The sequence below is a fragment of the Camelus bactrianus genome, chromosome 25 (assembly GCF_048773025.1).
Source record: "Camelus bactrianus isolate YW-2024 breed Bactrian camel chromosome 25, ASM4877302v1, whole genome shotgun sequence".
Taxonomy (NCBI): Eukaryota; Metazoa; Chordata; class Mammalia; order Artiodactyla; family Camelidae; genus Camelus; species Camelus bactrianus.
In genome coordinates, this window is record NC_133563.1 from 34949396 (window position 1) to 34971385 (window position 21990).

Genomic DNA, 21990 nt, shown 5'->3' on the forward strand with positions numbered 1-21990 from the left:
CTGTCTACGGGGAGGCCTGGGACGGACGGTGAGGGTGTATGCAGCACTGCCACCCGGGGCACCTCTGCAGGCAGCACCACCTGCTTCACAGCCCCCACGGCCAATGCCAGAGCTCCTTCTAAAACTACCGTGATGCCACAAGAACAGTGTACAAAGCACAGAACAGGTGACAGTCACTGAGCCCCTGCCTGCGCCCCAGCAGTGTGACGAGCATCTTATTTGGTGTCTCAGAAAAGCCTCCCAAGAGCCCTGTCCCAGAGGCACTACAGTCTCCCTATGTCCACATCCCTGTGTCCATGTCATTGTCCAAACTGTCACCTGCAAGCAGGACACGACACAACTGGGAAGTGGGGGGCAGGCCCTGGTCCCACAGCTAGCCTACCCACTAGTGAACCCAGGACAGCCTGAATCCCAGGGCCCGTGCCCCCGCCCACTATTCCTCATCTCCGCATTGAGTCCCTGACCATCAGGCAGCCCCGCCTTTGGAGACCCTCCCGAGTGGGTGGCCTCCAAGTTCCTCCACCTGGAACAGCGTTCCTGCCAGCCGGCACTTCCACACGCGTCACCTCCTCCCCTGCTGCACCCTGGGATGTGCCAGCCCCGTGCCAGGAAGCTCCCCCGGCCCAATGCCTTCCACACCCACTCACTTCCAAAGGGTTGGTTCAAGGCTCACTTTCTTGACAACCATAAATGACCACACCCTCCTGGAGGATCTTTTGTTCCTGCCTGTTCTCCAAAGGCAGCCCTGTGTCCCTGCATCACACACGTGGACTCCTCTGAGACCACCGAGCAAGGCAGGACCCGCCCAGAAGCTCCTCCCCACCCAGGCAGCAGGACCATCCGTCCCTGCTTGATCTCTGAGTCCGTGCAGGCAGCTGCAAGGTCACAAAAGGCACAGCCTCCTTTCAGATCAGAGAAGGGGGATGGTGCTTTAAACTGTGCTTGTGACAAAGAGCCCTCCAGGCGACTTCAAAGGGCCGGTGGTAATCACACTGTTCTGAGAACACAGCCACGTAGACCCCTGGGAGAAGGGGGACGTCTGAGAGGGCGGCACTGACACTCTTTTAGCACGTCGAGGTGGACAGTTAAAGGATGACGTGGGGGAAGGGACAGGAGAAAGCAACAGAACCAGGGTCCCTTCCCAAAGCCCAGAGTCCCTAGGTCTTTATGACAGGGTTCAGAGATGTCTGCTAGTCCCTCTGTTTACACAAGCATGCACAGGTGCCCACAAACAAGCACACACGCAACCGTCATGCCCACAGATGGAACCACACACGACGACAGGCGTGTGCACATGGAAGCATACATGCTCACACACTCGCGTGCACACAGCATGCATGCACCGGAGTCAGAACCGACTGCAGGGAAGTCTCCGTGTTCATTGACCAGTCAGCTTTTCCTTTAGTTCCGTGCTGCAGTGAAATGCACTGATTCTTGAAAAAAAGTGCATGCATTTTTTTCCCCTTAAAAGTTTGCACCAGGAAAAATATGTGGAGACACTGAGACTCTTCCACTTGTGGCTTGAAAGACTGGGAGTGTCCTTTTGAAGCTCAAGGGAAAATCCAAGCCTGAGGGCTCAAGGCAGAGGGAGGGCAGGACATCTGAGCACCAGAGCTGTCGGGGGAGGGGGGCACTGGCTCTCGTCAAGCCTGCGGTTTTCGTCTCCAGAAATGTGGGAGCAGGAAGAAGCGAGTGGCATGTTTCCGCTTGTTCACTTCTCCCGGCCACTGCCACCCTCGTTACAGCTGCCACAAGCAGCCACACAAAAGGCAAGGACGCCACTGATCCCAGCTTCTTCTTTTTTTTTTTTTTTCTTTGCTTTACAACTTTGTGTTTCTGGTGTCCCGCATAAAGATTCAGTTATACATACATATGTGTAGAGATGTGTATGTATGTGTTCTTTTTCATTATAGGTTACTACAAGCCACTGGATAAAGCTCCCTGTGCTGTACAGCAGGGCCTTGCTGTTCATCTATTTTATATATAGTAGTTTGTATCAGCCAATCCCAAATTCCCAATTTATCCCTTCGCACCTCCTTTCCCCACCCCGACCCGAGTAACCGTAAGTTTTTTTTCTGTCTATGAGTCTGTTTCATAAATAGATTCATCTGTATTACTTTCTAGGTTTCACATATAAGTGTTGTCCTGTGATATTTGTCTTTCTCTGTCTGACTGACTTCACTTAGTATGACCATCTCCAGGTCCATCCATGTTGCTGCAAATGACACTGCTTCGTTCCTTTTTGTGGCTGAGCAGTATTCTGTAGTATAAATATAATGCATCTTCTTTACCCAGTCATCTGTCAATGGACATTTAGGTGGTTTCCACGTCTTGGCTGTTGTAACAGTGCTGCTATGAGCACTGCGGTGCATGAGTCTTTTTAACCACAGACCTCTACCTCCGGCTGCAGACGGAACTTAGAAGGGCCCCGAGGGTCTCCGAGGCTCCAAAGCCAGCTCCATCCCACCTCTAGTCTCTATTTACAGCCACAGGTGGTTGAACTGAAGCTGAGGAACCGTCCCCAGCTCCTACACTGAACCGCAGCACGCGCGGTAAACCCCGAGCGCCAGGGCCAGCCTCCGCTAAAGACGAACTCGGCCGTACCCTGCTCCCATCAGCCAATGTCCAAACGGCGGGCTCCCACCTGCCCAGTTCCACTCCCCACACAGGAGTCCCGTGACGTTCTGTTCTTCCTTTCCCTCGACTGCGCCCCCAGTCATTCGGCCACCTTCCCACTGCGCCCGCCCTGTCTCCGGCAGTCTCACTTCGTAAGCGGCAAACCTGCCCAAACACTCCCTGCATCCCCTTGTCCTCAGTGAAATCCTGAGTCCCTGAAGGGCTCTGGCCCCGAAGCCCTCTGGAGGAGGCGCTGGTTTTGTTTTTCTCTTATCCGGACACCACGAGACTGGGAAGCGGAGTTCAGGGATTCTGTGCTTTCCATGGCCACTTCCAGACCACCGGGACCCCATCCTCTTGTCCGAGCTTTACTTTTGAGTTTGTGCCCCTTGGCCAAATCACCCCATCCCTTTTCTCCCCGCCGTCCACTGACCTCCGCCCGGAACCGCAACAGCGGGTCACCTGTGATATTCCTCTCCGGTCCAAACGCTGCCATTATCCTAATTTGAGTTAGATCATCAGATACTCCCAGATCCCTGAGTTCCTCACCTCTAGAGAGCCCCCTCCTCTCCTCCATCTCATCTCTACAAATCTCTCTGTCTGTCACACTCTGGTGCTTTTAATAACAGAAACTCCTCAACATCCAAAATCACCTATTCCTGCATTCATTCCCAGCCCATCACCTCCTCTCCCTCCAGGTCACCTGCTCAATAAGCTGCCACTCCGACATCATCAGAATCCTCAATCCCTACTCAGTGGACTTCAGAGGGAAGCAAGACCCCTCCTCTGTTTGAAAAGCATAACGGAGCATAGTTGGGTCCCAAAGAAGGTGGATGTGTTTGCTTCACGTGTGGAAGTGGTGAAGGGTCCCCACAGAACAGCTAGAGGGCCCCTTTAAAGAGGCAACTGAGCCGTGTCTCTCCCCTACATCATTCATCCCATTTTTAGACAAACCATTACGTGTTCCCACCGTTGGGTAGTGCCTCACGTGCTGAGAGCCAGCAGTGAGAAGAACAAATCAAAATCCCTGCCTCTGTCAGCTGACACTCTAACAGGAGGGTCAAATACATAAAAACAGGACACCTGAGTTATGGACATGGTACGTTGGAAGAAGACGAGGGCAAAGAGGGTCTCACTGGGCAGGGCAGGGGGTTTGCTGCTGCAGATTTAAAGTGTGATGAGGAAGGTGATGTGAACAGAGACTGAAAGGAAGTAAGACATTGGGCTTTGCAGACATGCTAGGGAGGAATGTTCCAGATGGAAGAGGATGCCCCAAATACCCAGGTTGGAGGAACAGACAGGTGTCCAGAGTGGCCAGAGTGTCAGGAAGGGTCTCGGGGGCCATCGTGAGGACTTGGGCTGCTGTCCTGAGTAATGAGGAGTCGAGTCATTGGGAAGTTCTGAGCAGAGACGTGATGCTCCCTGGCTGAGGTCTTAAAAAGAACCTCTGCCTGCTGTGCTGAGCCCAGAGGGGAGCGCAGGATCAGGGAGGAAGCAGAGAGACCAGGCAGAGACAGCGGAAGGCATCGGGTGAGAGAGGACAGCAGCTTGAGCTGTGGGGGCAGCAGTGAAGACAGTGAGAAGAGGGGCTGGGTCTGGGGTACCTTGTGAATGAGAGACAAAGGCATTCCTGGGGGATAAGAAGAAGTGTCAGGAATGAGGCTGAGATTCGATCGTGCGTGGCTGCCTGTAATTCTCAAAGGCAGGATGCCCAGTGGGATATAATGGAAGATCCTCAAGCGGCCCATCGAGGCCATGCAGAACCTGGTACTTTTTAAAAAATATATAATTCACATGTATTTTTAAAAATCAAACACAATTAAACAGAATATTGTTTAAGTCCATGAATACTCCACTTTAGAAGGATAACAGAGCTGGGACGCTGTACCAAAACCTCACACACAGCCTTTTTCTCTAACTTGCTCTGTTGTTTTTTTTTTTCAGTTGAAGTATAATGTTGTGTTAGTTTCAGGTGTACAGCAAAGCGATTCAGTTACACGTAAACATACATACATTTTTTTTCAGACTCTTTTCCATTATAGGTCATTACAGGATATTGAAGATTGTTCCCCGTGCTCTACAGTAGGTCCTTGCTGTCTATCTACTTTATATACAGTGGTGTATACACAGCTTTTTTGTTTCTTTAGCTGATGGAACAGTGCACCTCTGTACAATCAAATATTGCAGTGGAATAGATACTCAGTTCATTCAACACTTTCTCAAAGACAGAGGTGATTAATAACTTTATATGTAGATATACACATATTTTTTGCTAAGACTGAGCACAAGCAATAACACCTACGAGAATCCGGTATCAGCTCACCTTTCCAGCAGCCACAGTGTCCTCGCTTCATTTTCTGGACGACCCTGTCCCTGCCTGGGGCCAGCCTCATGCCTGTCCTTCCTTCAGCCTCTTTCCTTCCACTCAAACTTGGCTATTTTTTAATTAACTTCCAAGTCTCCGTTTAAGTGCTACTTCCTCCAAGAGCCCTCTCCTGAGCCCCCGGTCTAAATGAGGCACCTCCTGTCATAGTTCCTTTGCCACCTGGACTTTACATCGTAGCACGTATTTTTTCATACTGAATTGGCGGCTCAGAAAAGGGCGTTCAGATTTAATGACTCTCCCCCACTGGACCGATGTTCTGTGAGAGCAGGGACTGTTTGGCTTGGGTCATAATCATGGAAATGGCACCCAGAGCTGTGTCGAGTCTACAGTAGACACTCAGTAAGTACTGTTTTATTGTTCAATACAAAGATGAGGAGGGTCCAGATATTTCAGCAGAAATCATCCATTCGTCAGCCAGCTTTAATTGAGCTCCACTCTGCGCCAGCCCTGAGTGGCAACACTGGGGACCAGGAATCGATGGACCCTGGATGCCAGGCCTTTGCAGGTAGTAGGCAGGTGTTAACACAGAGGTAGGACAAAGGAAAGCCTGGAAAAGGCTCCCGACCCAGGCTTAGCCATAAGAAACAGGTGACATCTGAGAACAGACACAAATCGTAAACAGGAGTCAGCAGGGAGAATGTTGCCAACGGAAAGAATGCTCCTAGCAATCGCAGGGGAAGGTGCAAAGCTTGGAAGCAACAGAATGTACAGAATCCTGGCTAGCTCCCAGCAGACAGGGTGGGTGGGAAGCAAGTGAGCTGCTGGAATCACAAGATAATCCTTGGCTGAACACGGTGGTGCCCCGAGTGTATTCATCCAGACCCCTTTGGCGTGGCCTCTGAGGGCTTGGTGATATGAACCCAGCTTCCTGCCCCCTGCTCTATCTGGAGCCGCTCCCCACCCCAAACCACCCAGTGCTCAAGCTAAAGCATCTGACGTCTCAAAACAAGGGGGGACCCCAATCTCAGACTCTCAGTCTTTCCTGGACTCTCCAAGGGCAAAATGGATTCTGCCTCAGAAGAGCTCCCATATTGCCTCACACGACCTCTGCAGCCTCAGTTTCCACCCCCAGGTGGTAGGTGTGCAGAGGACTTGCCTGAGTTTCTGCGAAGGGTAAGTGAGACGGGGTAAGCACTCAGCAGAGGGCCTGGCACGTAGCCAGGGCTCCTAATGCTCATCCCAGGCACACTGCACCACAACGTGGGTCTGTTTCTAGGAGTTGGCAGCTCAAGGGAAAGGTCTTGCACTCATCACCTCTGGGTCCCTAAGAGACCGCCCCCCGACTGGCATGCAGGGACTGATCGCAGTTGGATGAGCAAATACATAAAAGAGCAAAAGAAAGACTCCCTGGAGGGTGGGGACAGCAGGTCTGCGGCAGGAAGAGGTCTTCTCCAGGAGGAGCTGGCTGCTCACCCGGAGATGGAATTTTTCAGAACAGGATCCCGCCAGCACCGAGTCCTAACCCTCCGAGACCATGTGTCCATATGTTTTCCAGACACAAGAGTGGAAGCAGAGCTCAGCTTTTCAGAACGCAAACCACCGCTTCCTGTGGCATCAACAATCCAGAATCCCACGACTGGCTTAGTCTCAACATGAGAGGATGAAAAGGATGACAGTGCTTCCAGGAAGTCTCAGGTCCTTGGCACCAGCAGCAGGAACGATCACACCGAGAAAGATCCCAAGGAAGAAGAACCAAAAAGAAGGGGGCGCCCAGTTGCTTCTGACCCCACAGGAAGGGGCAGCCTGCTGCTTCCATGGTGAACAGCCCTCCTGCATTCTTCTGAGATTTTTAAATTGCTTTGTAGATAATCCAGGTAGCAGCCTTCCGTCACCCACCATCTGTTCTGCTTGTGTGTCTCCAGGGGTTGGCTAGTCGGGGCCGGACCCAGGCACACCAGGTCCGGGAGAATCAGAGATCCTCCAGTCCGTGCAGGAACACGCAGCCCAGCCCTGCCTCAGACCAGCGCTGTCCTTTCACGTGAGTCACAGCACGTGGGTGACCCTCAGTTCTTTCACCAGCGTAACAGTGACACAGCACCACCGCGGCCCTGATTTCACGGGGTTGTTTAAGAGTTGAATGAGATAATAAATACAAAGCCTAGAAGAGCTGCAGGCTCGGGGCTCAGTGCATGCTAGCCGATGCGGTGGCTGCGGCTTTTGCTGTTATTGCTCCAGGGGTTTTCAAACAGGTGTGATGAGCCCCCAGGTTCCGATGAGCAGCCTCGGAGGTTCCAGCCTTGAAATGTCGCCCAGACCTTCTCCACCTTCTGCTTTAATACGCCAGGCTTTTCTTTAAGGTCCACTCTGAAGAAAGGACGTCAACGCTTTTCAGAAGCGTGTGAAGCTGTCTGACCTAAGACAGCATCGTCTTCCTGCCACCAAACGTGTGGCTTCCTCAGACTCTCAGCCATTTAACCCCACCTTCTTCAGAGTGAGGACGCTCCTGATGCGCAAAGCAGCCCTGCCCGCTGAAGACAACGCCCTTGGGAAATATCTCCTGATACCAAGGACTTAAAATGCGTCTTCCTTTCACCGCAAGGGTCTTCATTCTGGCCTCTGAAGAAACGAAGTGTGAATCCAATGGGTTTTCCTGAAACGGGGATCACGGTTCTGAATCCTCTTCAGTTCATTCAACTCCTCCTTGTTGGGCACGGCTGGGGCTTAAGTTTGCAGGCTTAGAGGACTCACTTGTCAACGCACTGCCAGGTGTCCTGGATTTGACACCTGGATGGGACATGCAAAGCCCCAGAGGTCTGACCAGAGCAGAGAGGAGCGAGCCTTGCCCAGCCTCCCCACGGCTCCAGGAATGAGCCACCCGAGCCAAGACATTTGAGTCGGGCAGATCCTCCTCAAGCTCGCTCTGGACCAGTGCCGCTGGAGACATTACTGCAACAAAACGAACAGTGTGTTTCTGACCCTCCTCAATTCTCGAGTCCCCAGTAAGACATCTGGGGGCAGAGGGCCCACGGTGTGGGTTTCAGAAGGGAAGCACTGTGGCTTCTGAGCGTGTGGGATGGAAGTGAGACCGACTGGGAACGGAACCGTCCGTAGCCTACATGGCTTCAGTTAGTCTGTTGTTGGCTGAGGTGGTTTGTTCACGTGTCAAATGGGGAAGGTAGTACCCGCTTCTCCAGGATAACTGACTGAAATCACCCAGATCAAGTGCCTAGGCCACCCCGAGGACACAGCAGGCACTAAGCTCTGGCTCATTCACTTTTTGGTTTCTTTTTGTGTTTGTTCATTTAGTTCCCCAGTATTTGCATAGGTTGGGCCACACGTTACATATTTGATATATTCATGAGGAGAGGAAGAGTGAATGGGAGAATGAATGAATAGATATGTCAACAGACAGACGGACAAATTCTCACTAGAGCTAGTTTTGTGGCCCGGCATGCATCCCTGTCTGCAAAGCACGGACAAGACTGTGTAAGCTTCGCAGTGAGCCCGGGGCAAGCTTAACCCCTGGACTGATGCTACCAGCCGTGGAGCTCTCTCGGGCGAGCTGTGTCATAATCATAATGATGATGATGGTAAATAATAAATATAAAGCTAAAAGTCACTGGGAACAATACACACGCGTGTCATTTTGGCTTCACGAGAACCACAGGCGGTAGAGACTGCCATTATCTCTTTTTCAGAAATGGAGAGATGAAGTAATTTGTCCCGGACCACATCACTCTGAGGCCTTGGGATCAGGACTCAGACTCAGACACTCTGACAGCAGAGCCCAAGTCCCAGCCACTGAGCAGACCCCCTGAACCTCCCCCATGTTCTCGTCCAAGAAGCTTCCTCATTCACACGATCCGCCAAGATGAAAACTACAAATCCCACGTGACGTTCTTAATATAAACAGACGGTACTACACGTTAACTCACCTCCTTCACCTAAGTCAACACTCCTGTTTCCTTATAAATGAAAGGAAGACTGCCGGACGACAAGGACATGAGGCAATGTGCCGTCCTCACCCGCTAATTAAACCCAACTTTGGACAATTTTGCAAATCTACCCTTTCGACAGGTGGATGAGAACATGGGGAAAAGAGCAACATTCAAGAGATGTTCTTTGGAACCTAGTCACACAGCCCACTCCACGTGTGTGCACACACGCACGCGCACACACCCATGCGCGTGCACACATGCATGCAGTGTGCCACACACATGGACACGCACACACGCGAGTGTGTGGCACATCTCTGACATGACCAGTAGAGAGAGACTGCCACAGGGAAATCCCAAGAGAGGACCATGGCAGGCCACCGCTGAGGGACTCACGTTCCACTGAACATGAGTTTTTTTGGCTGTGAGAGAAGAGGTCTTAATTAAGGAATCAGGAAATCTGAGATCCAGGATTCTTCCACCACCCAGATGTCTGGCTATTGCAAAGCAAAGTATCTCTTCTCTGCACCCAGGTTCCTTATTCGTATATTAAGTAAACTTGAGTTGATGGGAGCGCATTCCAGGTAATGGAACAGGCAGTGCCAAGGCTCTCAGGCAGGGTCATGCCCGGAATAACCAAGGAACCACAAAGAAACTACCGCAACAGGAGACGCGTAAAGGAGAGAAAGAGCGAGCCATCCGTCGCAGGGATGCTGGCTTGGTTCACAGTGAACTGGAGAGCTACTGGAGAGCTGGAACAGAGGAGCTCCATGGTCTGGCTCATGCTTTGGAAGGACCATCCGGCTTCTGTGCTGTGACGGAACTAGACATGAGCCAGGGAAGCACCGGGGAGACCAGACGGGAGACGACTGTGCAAATCCAGATGGGACAGGACGGTGGCTAGAACCAGTGTACCAGCCAGAGAGGGGAGGAACATCTTATACTGGATTTGTGTTGAAGACAGAGCCAATAGGACTTCTGGATAGTGTGGACATGAGGTGTGAGGAACAGAGAAGTCAAGAATTGCTCTAAGATGTTGGCTTCAACACCCAGAAGGATGGAGTTGCCGTTAACTAAGATGGCTTGTTTGGTGGAAGAGGTTTGGGAGGGCAGGAGGGCAGGTTTCCAGTCTGGACAGATCAAGTTTAAGATGCCTTTTAGACAGTGAGATGACAGTGGGTGGTCAACACCTGCTGGGCAGGTCGGAAGTCTGGAAGAGAGAAGAAGCCGATACGTAAATTGGGAAGCCAGTGGCTCACAGGTGGCATTTAAATCCACGGGACTGGGTGCCCCAGGAAGTGAATGTGGCGAAGCACTGCCAAAGTGACTGGTGAGTCCCTGAGGCACTGAAAGGGAAGTGTTTCAATAACAGACAGGGTTCCTCTGCCTTAAACATCAAGAGCCATGCAGGGTCTTCCAGCCACACTTTACTCCTCGTGTTCAGCAAGCGCAGCTCAGCCTAGGAACCCTGGGCATCTCCTGAGTCCCCGGTATCCATCCATCCATCTTCTCTGCTCCCCCCTCCCTCCTCTGTCCCTAAACACTTGAGTCTCAAGATTTATCTCAGTTGGGGTGGACAGAGGCAGGACGAAATCCCATCTTGCCATCCATGACTACGCCCGTTCCTTACTGCTCGCTCTGTTTTCTCAATGCCCTGCACTAGGAGAGTACTAGGAACCTTCCCGGCTATAAACAAAGGACATTGGTTCCATCTCACTGCTGTTCCTTACGGCTCTGTGGCTCACTAAGTCACGTGGAGAGAGAAATCGGTGGCGGGCTTTGAGCTTTATACAAACCCCAGCCACTACCAACCAGTAGGGCTTGGAGCGCAGGAAGAAACCCCTTTGTCACACAGCTCAGGAAACGTCTCCTTCATCATCACTGCCCAGTTCAGGTAAGTACCCCCACTCAGGAAATCGGAATTCAAATGTGCGAGTGCCAACTACCTTCCAGGCAGGTGCACTCTCTCCCTGCTGCAATGCATCCAATGATGTGCCAACTCCCCTACTGAAAATGGTCCATGCTCTCCCCTCCTGCATCATCCCTAGAGGAGAAAGTTCAAACTCCCCAGGGTGCACTCCCACCTCCCCCGGGAACCCGCTCTGTGTCTCTCCCCCTGCTCGGGAGCCTCAGCTGGGACAGGGCATCAAGTGGCAGATGCCTGTGCCCATTCGCTCTGCTTTGGCTTAAGCATCCTGAATAGCAAACCCATTTTACGGGTCAGCCCTCCCGGTACATGGTGAGCTCTTCCTCTGCAAGACCAGTTCACATCTGTATGTGCTACCAAGCTCTCTGGCTCCTTGCTCTCACCAAACACAGAAACAGCTCTGACAAACGCCAGCCTTGACCACCCAAGGCCAAATCCAAGATCCCTCAGGGTCCCCAAACCCTTTGATCCCTCTGCAACATCAGAATCTGAGGATGCTCCCTCCTCCAGACTGTCCCCTCTCTTCTCTTCCTGTGACTTCTCTCCTCTGATGCTTTTGGCACCTCCCCCACCTCTCTAGACCAGACACTTGGGCATGTTTCTCCACCTTCCAATGTACTTAAATAGTGGTTTCTCTCTTGAAGTCTGGCCTTGACAACAGGATAAAGAACAGTGTTGATAACACTGCTTTGGAGGCAAACAACCACGAATTCAAACCCTGACTTTGGCATGGGACAGCCGGGTGGCCTTCGTACTCAGTTTATTCAGCTGTAAAGTGAAAGTCATAACACCTAGCTCATAGGGCTGTCGACAGCATCAAGTGAGTTGATTCAGCAGAGGTCCTGGCACACAGTCTGAGCTCACAAAGTGTCCAAAGTCACCGAACGATTTCCACCAGGCTCAGCCATGCCCATGAGCAGCTAGACCACAGCCCTGGCTCCTACCTGCTCTCTGGAGTCAGATACCCTACTGCCTCCAGGGACCTCTGGACCCGCATCATCTCCTCTGGCTGTCTGGTCCTCCTCCCCCTCAGTTTTATCTACTAATCCACCCCGGGGGACAGCTGGCTATCACTGTGAATTCTCTTACCCTCAACATTACATAAAAGCACCGATCCTTCCCATTCCATTGCTTCAAGCTTTTTCCAACTCTTCTTCCTCTGAGCTATCCTCACCACCTTCATCATTTTCCCCACTCCACCTGTCCTCCTCTTTGCTTCCCAAGTGTCATTTCCACAACGCAAGTAATCAAGTAATTCCCTTACTTAAATTGTTCATAGCCCTCCTTTACCTACCAGGTGCAATCTGGGCTCCAGGACACAACAAGTCCACCCTTCAACGGTCAGTCTCCCTGCAGCATGGCTAGTCCCCACCCTCCCACTCCATCAACAACACCGTCTCCATGCAGCATGCCTGAGCAGCGTGGCATTTCCCAGGGGGCGCCAGTATCTTTTTCATCTCCAGGACTTCACACATGCTGTTCTCAATGCCTGAGATTCCCTTCCAGCCGTTAGTAGAATCTTCCTCTTCCAGGTGATTTGCCCTGAAGCCTCCTGGGTGAGGAGAGGGCATTCCTGTCCTCCCTCCACACCTCGGTACCTTGTCCATGCTTGCTTCTTCCATCTCTGACATCACCTTGCTGACTTACATCTCTGTCTCTCACGGTACCTTGGAAACAACTTGAGTTCACAACTGTCTTTCTCGCTGTTCTGCCCAGAAATCCTAGGACACAGCCAAACAAGAGCAAGAGCTCAATGTCTCCTGAATGAGTGAATTAATGCGCAAATAAACAAGTGAACAAGAGAGGCCCCCAGGTCTGTTTCACAACAGGGTGATCTGCACAGGAGTTCCATGGGAGGGATGGCAGACATCCCCACCTGAGGAGGAAGACGCCAGGAAAAGCTTTAATGGATAAAGAGGGTTGGGGGAGGGATAGGTCATTTCCGAGGGTCCTATTTAAGGAAAGAACTTTTGTCAAGGGGGTGCGAATATATCTGGTGAAGAAAATGCCTCTGGGGTCTGTCAGTCACTAGCTGGGAGGATTCAACTCCTGGTACATCATCCTCTCATCATTCAAGGAAAAGATCCAGGGAGGTGCCAGGCAGCCAGGAAAGGACGCCTGAGCAGGAGGCCCCCCGGGAAGCAGTGCTCTGCAGCTATGTTGTCTGCAGCAGTGCGTGGTGCTTAAGGAACCGGCGGGGGAGTCATCACAACATCTGAACGCCCTTGTCTAGCCCACGGGAAACCACACCTGCTGCCTAGTGGGGTGGAGAGCAAACGCGTGGATCCGGGGTGCTGGCACCCCCAAAGTCCCCCTCCACCTCGCCACTTGCAGAATGTGCAAAACTGAGCCAGACTTTGACCCGTGTTCGCCTCAGCTTCCTCTGCGATTTAGGAAAGACACTACCTTATTTGTAGAATCATGAGGTCACATGAGGTTGGTTGTCATTATAGAGAATTTACATTTTTTTCTACTCCAGATAAATTCTGGTTGACTTTAGTGGGTTAAGACATAAAAGACAGTTTCATGCAGTGAAACTAAAGAGATGGTTTTTTTCAAAGAAAGCGTAGAGTTCCACCTCTTCTGGGAACACGAAGCACACTGACGAAAGCAGCGTCTGCCCACTTCTAGGAGGTGTGACGGAGGCTCAGGCTTCCAAGGGTGTCTTGTCTTTTCCCCAAAGTTCCCAAATAGTCATGTCAGTGACCCAAGTGTCAATTCCTGGGATCTGTGGAGCCATGGAGACCCAGACATCAGCTACGTGGGAGATTTTCAGATTTCCACTGTTCACAAATGCTCCTCTACTCAAAAGGCGGAGAGAGTCACTGCCTGATGCCATCAAGATTCTTAATCAGTGTGTAACTCCTCCGAGCTTGTAAAATGCCTTTTGCAGAAGTTTAGACAGAGATGGATAAACAGAGCTGGGAGTAAAGTGAGGACCATTGGGCTGGCAGTCATCTCCTCCCTCACCTTGCTGGAGGATAAAAGTGCTTGGTCAAACAGAATTAATCTCCGTCAACATTACCATGGACTTAGAAGCAAGACAAATGAAAAAAGTTATCCATTTTCAGGCTGTCCTGTTTCCTAACTGTAATAGTTTCCAAACTATTCAAGAACAAAAATGTCATGACGAGTTCTAAATAAGGAAACGCATTTTCATATTTAAAGAAATAAAAGAAGCAAAATGTCCAAAAATAGAGCACTGGTTAAATAAATTATGATGGGATCCTGTGATGGGAGTCTTTGCAGCTAGTAAGTATATTGTGAAGGAACGAACATGCAGGGTTATGAAAAATGGTCACAACATGGAAAGAGAGAAAAATATAGAACAAACTGACATACTATATTTTCGTAAAGGAAAACACTAGTGCACAGGAAACAGAGGTGCGCTGTTTGCTAAGTGAAAGAGGAGAGAAAGACAAAGAGATATAAACACACACACACACACACACACACACACACACAGAGTTCTGGTGACTAAAGTGATAAGTGTATTGTGAAGAACAAGGAAAAGTACAAGGCCGTTAAGGACCTCACTCTCTTACACCTACTCTGACCCAAGATCCTCTCAAAGAACCTTCTGGAAAAGAAACATCCTGCAGTCGAGAATATCTTTATGAACTACAGTATTTCAGCAGTGTCCTTAAAGTTACTATTTCTTTAGAAATGCACTGTGTACTTGAAAGTTGCTGAGAGTACACACACACACACACACACACACACCAGTAACTATTTGAGTTGAGGGATGTGTCAACCCCACTGCAATCCTTTAACAACATATACATATATGAAATCATCACGTGTACACCCTAAACTTATACCATGTTACATGTCAGTTGCATTTCCATAGAGCTGGAAAGAAAAGAAATGTGACACTTGCACTTGGTAGATTGCAAATAGGAGGTCAAGAACAGAAAGCAGGATTTCCCCCACTGAAGCCAATACAAATCAGCATGGAGTCCATTCGCTTTCCCACCAGCAAGGGGACCTGGGTGACCACTATGAGTGAGCATTAAGCCCCTGCTAAAAATGTAAAAAGGAACCCTCACTCCAGAGTCCAACCAGGTCAACGGTCTGTCCCAGCCCCAGCACTAACCAGCTGAGGACCGCCTGGTGCAGTTTTTGCTGGAATCAATGGGGTAAAAAGGGTAGAGTGAGTCTAGCCCATCTTGGCAGCATGGCAAAGCTGGCTCTCTAACTAGATGCTTTACAAATATCACCTCGTGATTTCTAACAGAGATGCTGCGAAAGAAGTCAAGAAACTGAGGTGGCTGGAGAATATTAGTAACTTGCCCCCAGGTACCCGGCTAGTAACTGAAGACATGGGATTAGATCCAAGATCTGTCCCTTAGACCAGGTCTGTGCCTGCTTTTCTGTCTGCACTGTGTTCACGACCATGTGCCCTTTCGTCGTCCTTGAGAGGCCTGAGTGAGAACCACTGTGAGCCCGAAACTAGAAAGGCCCACACTACCCAGGGGCTCTCTGCTCTGCCTTTATTCCTCCAGGAGGTTATTAGACCCTGTGGGTGGTTCTGAGCCCATCAGAGAGAGACACATTTTAATCTCTGCAGGGCACGCTTCAGCCCCCTGGAAGGGTCTTTTCTCTACAGACCTGCTGAGCATGTCTTCAGCCAGGGGTTAAGAGGATAAAAGGCTTAAAGCAGCAGGTTTATGAAGTCACAGATTCAAAGGTTTAAAAAAAAAAAAGAAAGGAAAAAATGGGACAAAGTCATGTTAACAGGAATATGGATTTGCTAGAAAAATAATCTAGAGGGTCCATCTATATAAGCCCTTGGGTAGCTGACGTCTGTTCATTCCCCATAGGAATAATTATTTTAAAACACCCTTTTATGGGGAAAAGATAAGATTTTTATTAAACTAATAATTACGGAATTCCACGGACTCTTAAAGATCATCAAGCCTGTCTCCTCTCCTTGCTAGGTGGAACCCTTGACTACAAGTGATAAAAACCCCAAATCAAACCGTGTGTGATCCCCATTCCCTTTCAAAAGCATGGGGATGAATGGAAAGGATCTCAACATATTTTAATAAGAGAAGTGGAAAAAAGGGATGGTCTCTGACAGAACGAGACAAATCAATTAATTGATCTCTGGCAAGCAGAGATAATTGTATTTCTGAGTCTATTAAGGCACATCAGGGCTGGTTAGCTGATTACCCAGGGCAACAGTTGTCACTGGGCATCAGGCCGCGAGGGGGAATGTCAGGGCACAAACATAAGATGGCATTTTCTTTTGGGAATCACTTGACTTAGGACCTAACAGTTTTCACTCTGGTATTAAAAAGGCAGATGAGTTTGTTCACAGAGGATTTCAACCCTAACATTTCTATGAGCCTTCGACCTTTCACATTGGATTGTATACCGTTGATTGTAGGTCCTTTTGGTGCAACTGTTCTGTGGGCAGGACAAAATTTATATGCAAAATCATCTAAACCCTCTGGGCAGAAAAATCTTTTCAATGACATGATAGAGAAGGCAGTGGAGGAAAGACAGGAGATGAATCTGAGTATCAAATGCTGAACAACTTCACTCAGAAAAAAAATCAGTTTGATTCAGGGCCTTGTCTTGAGAAAGGAGGGAAGGGGACAGGGCACAACATAGCCCTTGAGGATACGAGATAAACTGGTTAGAACCAACTCAGACCAAGATGGCAGGAGAGTCAATTCCCAGTAGACCCTGAGGCCCAAGATGGTGGAAGATTTGACTTCCAATAGACCTTGAGCTTCAATATACAATCACTGCAATACATCAGCATGGTGAATGACATGCCCACAGGCACCGTGGCAGTTCCCAGGCTGACCATAAAAGACCAAAAAGTGTGCAGGGGGTCCTATTCCTGGAAATCCTCACCTCTTCCTTAAAACAATATGAATAACCCTCCTACTTGTTAGAATATGAAATTATCCAGCCCATAAAAACCAACCACCCCTGCACCTCACTCTCCCTTCTGAGATGGACCACATTCTGTCTATGCAATGTGTATCTCTCTAAATAAACTTGCTTTCACTTTACTATGGCTCGCTCTTGAGTTCTTCCCTGAGCAAGTCAAGAACCTGCTCTCCGGTGACAGCCTGAATTAAGATTCAAAATGAAATTTGAATTCATTTTCAAGGATGAATGTTAGCTCCCTTTCAACCAACAGTATTAGAAATGAAGGTTCATGCTCTCATAAATAGGTATAAATGAGTTATTAATATATTAATGACTTACAAATATCCATGCGATGGGTTTTATAATGAATTGTTCACTTAAGCATTTCCTTATGAGAAAATTATTGTAAATGAAATAAGATCTTCTCTTCCACTTTGTGACTCCCAGAACCCATGCTAGAAAGTTAACATGGAATCTCTCTATAGGTTTCCGAGCAGAAGGCATCACAAAGAGAGTTAAGATCCAGTCTCCTACTGGGGAAGAGGAGATGTCATGATCATATTAGGAAAGAAGAGATCGGCGTCTCCTTTTTTTTTATGATGAAGAGGTTATCAAGGCTGAGGCTACTTGGCATGTGTCTCCGCACTCAGTCCTAATCCAGCCATTCTCAACCTTGGAGTTACCCAGGGAACTTGAGAACATGCAGGTGCCTGGGTCCCACCCCAGCATTTTTCGTTTCTTAATTTGTCTGGAGGGTGGATTTTTCAGTTCTCCAGAGGACTTGAGTACACAGCCTAGGTTGATATTTTCATAGAAACTTTTCTGGCAGTGCTTCCTGTGCTTTCAACCAGAATCACCTGGAGAACGCGTTAAAAAAAAGTTTCCTCTGGGAGTTTGAGATTTGCAGATACTGACTGGTATGTATAAAATAGATAAACAAGTTTATACCGTACAGCACAGGGAACTATATTCAGTATCTTGTAGTAGCTTATGGTGAAAAAGAATATGAAAACAAATATATGTATATTCATGTATGACTGAAGCATTGTCCTGCACACCAGAAGTTGACACAACATTGTAAACTGACTATACCTCAATAAAAAGAAGAAGAAGAAGGAAAAAAAGTTTTCCGAAGCCTCACGACCAGAGATTGTGACCCAGCAGGTCTGAGATGGGGCCCGAAAATTTGCGTTTCTAATCAGCTCCCAGGTAACGATGATAATACTGGTCCATTGGCCACGTTTGGGATTGTACTGATTTAAATAGGATGTTAGGAGTTAGGAATGTTCATCTTCATGACTATCATTTAATAAAGACCCGTGTGGGCCCACACCGAAGCTGTTACTGGTCAGCGAGGGTGCAACCAGGCTCTATGCTGGGCACTGGCTGTATACGGTCATACACGACAGGGTCCTTACCCTTAAGGAGCTTGAATCCAGTTGAGAAGAAAGTAAAGCCACACATGACATCGTAATCATTTCCTTTTGCAACCCAGCCCTCCCCCCACTCCCACTGCAATCTAAGAAAGTTTATGGTGGCTCCCATTAGCATCCTTATAATCACAAGTCTAATAAAAGGTAGTCTGAGACATGATGCTGTGCACCGGAGACTGACACACTGTAACTGACTATACATCAATTGGAAAAAAAAGACAGCCTGGAATAAATTCTGTTACCTTCTTACCCCCAGCCACTCCACCATTCTTACTCATCACTTCACTTGGGCCTTTCAGGTGGGCTTTGCTTCCTGACACCCCCTGCCGAGCCCTTCTGTTCCTGCCTTTCCGGGTCCTCTGCATGGCAGACTCCCATCCATCCTCCTTATTTATTTATTTACTTATTTATTTATTTATTGCAAGGCTGGGGATAATTAGGTTTATTTATGTATTTATTATTTTTTAATGGAGGTGCTGGGGATTGAACCCAAGACCTCGTGCATACTAAGCACGCACGCTACCACTGAGCTCTACCCTCCCTCCACCACCCATCTTTCAAGTGACAGCTTAGCTCCTCCCTGGACACCTTCTCTGACCTCACCCCCAGGCTGGCTCCCCACTTCTGTTTCACTTCACAGAACCCCAAATCTGTCTTTGTTAGAGAACGTATCACACATCAGGGTCATTTCCTATGGACGTATCCGTGTCCCTCATCAGCTGGCAAACACTTTAGGCAGAGTAGCCTTCGTCTCCACGCTTGTAGAGCCTAATCCCGTAACATGCTTACTAGTGTTTACAGTCACGCGTGTGCGAGTGGGCGACAGGATAAAACACGTAAGATACGCTTTAGAAAGAGAGAGAAGCAAGCATCATAAAAACTGGGCTGAATACAGGAGGTGAACATGAATATACAGAAATGGGTTGGAGAGGAGGTTCTAGCTGAGCTGGGAGCCTGAGCTGGAGCCTGAAGTTTCAAGGCAGGTATTCAGAGGACGCGGGTCAAGAGTGGCCCGAGCACAGACAATACGATGGAAGTTTGAAGGTCAGACCTTTCGGGCTCTGAGCACTAGGCTGAGGTGTGAGCCCAAGAAAGCAGGAGAATTTTTAAACAGGGGAACAAGATGGTCACATCAACCCTTTGGGGTAATAGCTCCACTAACAGGGTTAAGGCCAGAGTGGAGGCAAGGGTTTACCCATGGAAGTGATAGCCCCTAACAGCACCTGTCTCATGGCTACCCTCCCAGCCGTTCAGATGAGCCCATGAGATGGGCTCTGTCCTCCCCAGTTTACAGTGATAACAGGCTTTAAAGGGACACTTCAACGTTCTCAGAGCTTATGAGTGGCAGCGCCCGGCTTGAAAGTCAGGTCTGACCCCAAAGCCAGGCTCCCCAGTGCCTCCCTGCCCCTGCCTCTTTGTCAGGCTTCCAAGTGCAGGGGTGACAGTTCATGATGCTCGTTGACTAGTTTGAAGAGAGGCTTTTCCTCTGAGAATTCGCCTCAGTCAATACACACTTTGGATACAGGAAAGCGGCCTGTTTGTTCACAGCAAGCACCACCAAAGGCAGCACGCACTGAGGGACCGCAAACCCTACTGACACTTATGAATGTGCTAAAAGCAAGTAGCCCCTTGAGCAGGGCAAACCCTCAGATGCTATTCTCAGTTCTGCACCCAGGTGGCTCCAACACAGCATCTCACAGCAAGTCAGGGCTGCGTGTCTGTCTGGGCAGATGGGGTGGGTGAGCTGGCACGCCTGGACGGAGGCACAGGAGGCGCCTCTCATTAACCAGAGGAACCTGGCGGAACCTGATGACCACAGTCCTACTCAGTCCAAGGAAGGGCACTCTCCATCTCTCACAGCCCCTCGCTCTGATTTCTACCACCTGGGGACACTGTGGAGCACATAATCATACATCCTCACACCCCAAAAATGGGCCAGCTTCCCCAACCCCACCTTCCTTCTCTTTGATCACATCAGTAGATCATTTTTCATCCAGGCCCCCACCCTGCCGACTGGGTTTGGATTGCAGCCATCATGTCCCCACGGAGTACTTGCGAGGTAAAGTAATTACACTTCACCATACACATGGCTCCTGCGGGATTCAGAGAAGAAAGTCCTTAGCACTTGAGCATCAGGGATCATGCCCGACAGGAACTCCCCCAGCAGCTGCAGGATCCTGGCTGGCACCATGCCCAGCCTGTCCACAGCTCCCCGCAGGCAGAAGCTGGGGGCTGGGGATTATTAACTTCAAGGTCTCACTGCAGATGGGACCCGAGAGGTCCTAGAACTCACTCCATCCCCCTTCATCCAAAAGCTGCCCTGGCCTCTTTATGGATGCAGCTAAGATGAAACCCACCCTCAAGCAAGTCTGACCATGAGATTGCTCCCTCACCCACATCAAAGTGTGAGCCTAGATGTCCGCACTCTTCAACTCAATTGTTGTTTTAAGCCACTAAGTTTTAGGGTCGCTCGTTATACAGAAAAATGCAAACCAGCAGATACCTATTGTTTTGCACATGAGTTTGTTACCTTGGGCACATCTCAAATTCAGTTTCTATGAGCTCAGTTTCCTCATCTGTAACACAGGGGCAGGACCAGCAGCCTCTGTGAGTACAGGCAGTTCTCGTCCATGTTCAGATGCTTCGTACAACCACTTCACATCACCATTGTTGACAGTGACCCCGAGATGTAAGTCTGTCCTGAGGACTTTCTGCGATCATACGTGTAAAGCACCAAGTTCAGAGCACATCCTCAGAAAAACTGGAAGCCTCTATATTTTAAGTTTTCATTTAAGGAGGACATTGTAAATTCTCCGTTTTTGAGAGATCTGGGCACAGGTTTTATGACATGAGGTTTGGGGAGATGGCCCTTAGAAATATTGATCATACAGACACCTTTTTATCAGAGCTACACAGGCAAGCTTCATTTCCAGTAAATCCACTTTCCTGTAACACTGACTGACAGGTTTAATGGAAAGAGCAAGTAGGAAGAGGTGCAGGAGGAGAGAAATTAGCATTTTCTAGTCTTTGTCAATCTACGGCTTATTTTCAAATGCACTAAAGGTTTAGATTTTCTACTTGGCAGGAAAAATCACACCAACCCAAAATGTCCTATAATCTGAGCTCACCACCATCACACCCTGCCACAGAAAAAACAAAACAACAAACATATAAACAAATACAAATAAGGAAGCATACTCACCCCCTCTGAAAGAGATCCACATTATAAAATTTATGTAGCTCTACAGAAAACTCAACCGTTCCTTGTACTTCAGACATGATCTTTTTGGTTCATTACCTAAAAAAAAAACAAGAGGGAAATGAGCAGCTTGAGATCACATTAGCCAGACACAGAGAGCTAGGGCTTCTGCAACAGGAACCCAAACAGCACTAACTTAGACAGGCAAGAGGATCTGACCCATGGGACCACGACGTGTCCACTGGATGTCATCACTCAGGGGTTCCTTTTGTAGGAAAAGACACAGAGAGATGAAGTGACTTCCATGATGTCACACAGCTCACACCTGCAAGAACTGGGACTCGGACCCAGATACCCTAATTCTAAAGCTAGGCTAGTCCCTTTGCCTCTCCCCATCTGTCAGCACCATGGAGAGTGCCACCCCCCAGCCAGGAGCACCGCTTCATGGCCGACAGGGCAGGAACCCCAGCTGTTTCACCTTCTGCTTGTGTGACCTGGAGTAAGTCATTCAACTTCTCCCATCCTCAGCTTCCTCATCTGTAACATGAGGACTGGTAACGGCATATAACTGACAGATGATGGGAAGATTAAATCTGTGACATAGAGCATGGTGCCCAGTTCTAGGCATGTAGTAAATAGTCCACAAATGGTAGCTATCATTAATA

At 49.1% G+C, this 21990-nt stretch overlaps 1 protein-coding gene across 1 annotated transcript in view; it reads right to left on the reverse strand.

Moving 5' to 3' along the window:
- Window positions 1-21405, reverse strand: part of FAM135B (family with sequence similarity 135 member B) — a 154565-nt gene extending 133160 nt beyond the window's left edge. The window contains exon 1 of the mRNA XM_045508452.2: window positions 21329-21405. Within this exon, the coding sequence (XP_045364408.2) occupies window positions 21329-21405 (77 nt within the window). The remainder of the gene's footprint in view (window positions 1-21328) is intronic.
- Between the last annotated feature and the right edge of the window lie 585 nt (window positions 21406-21990).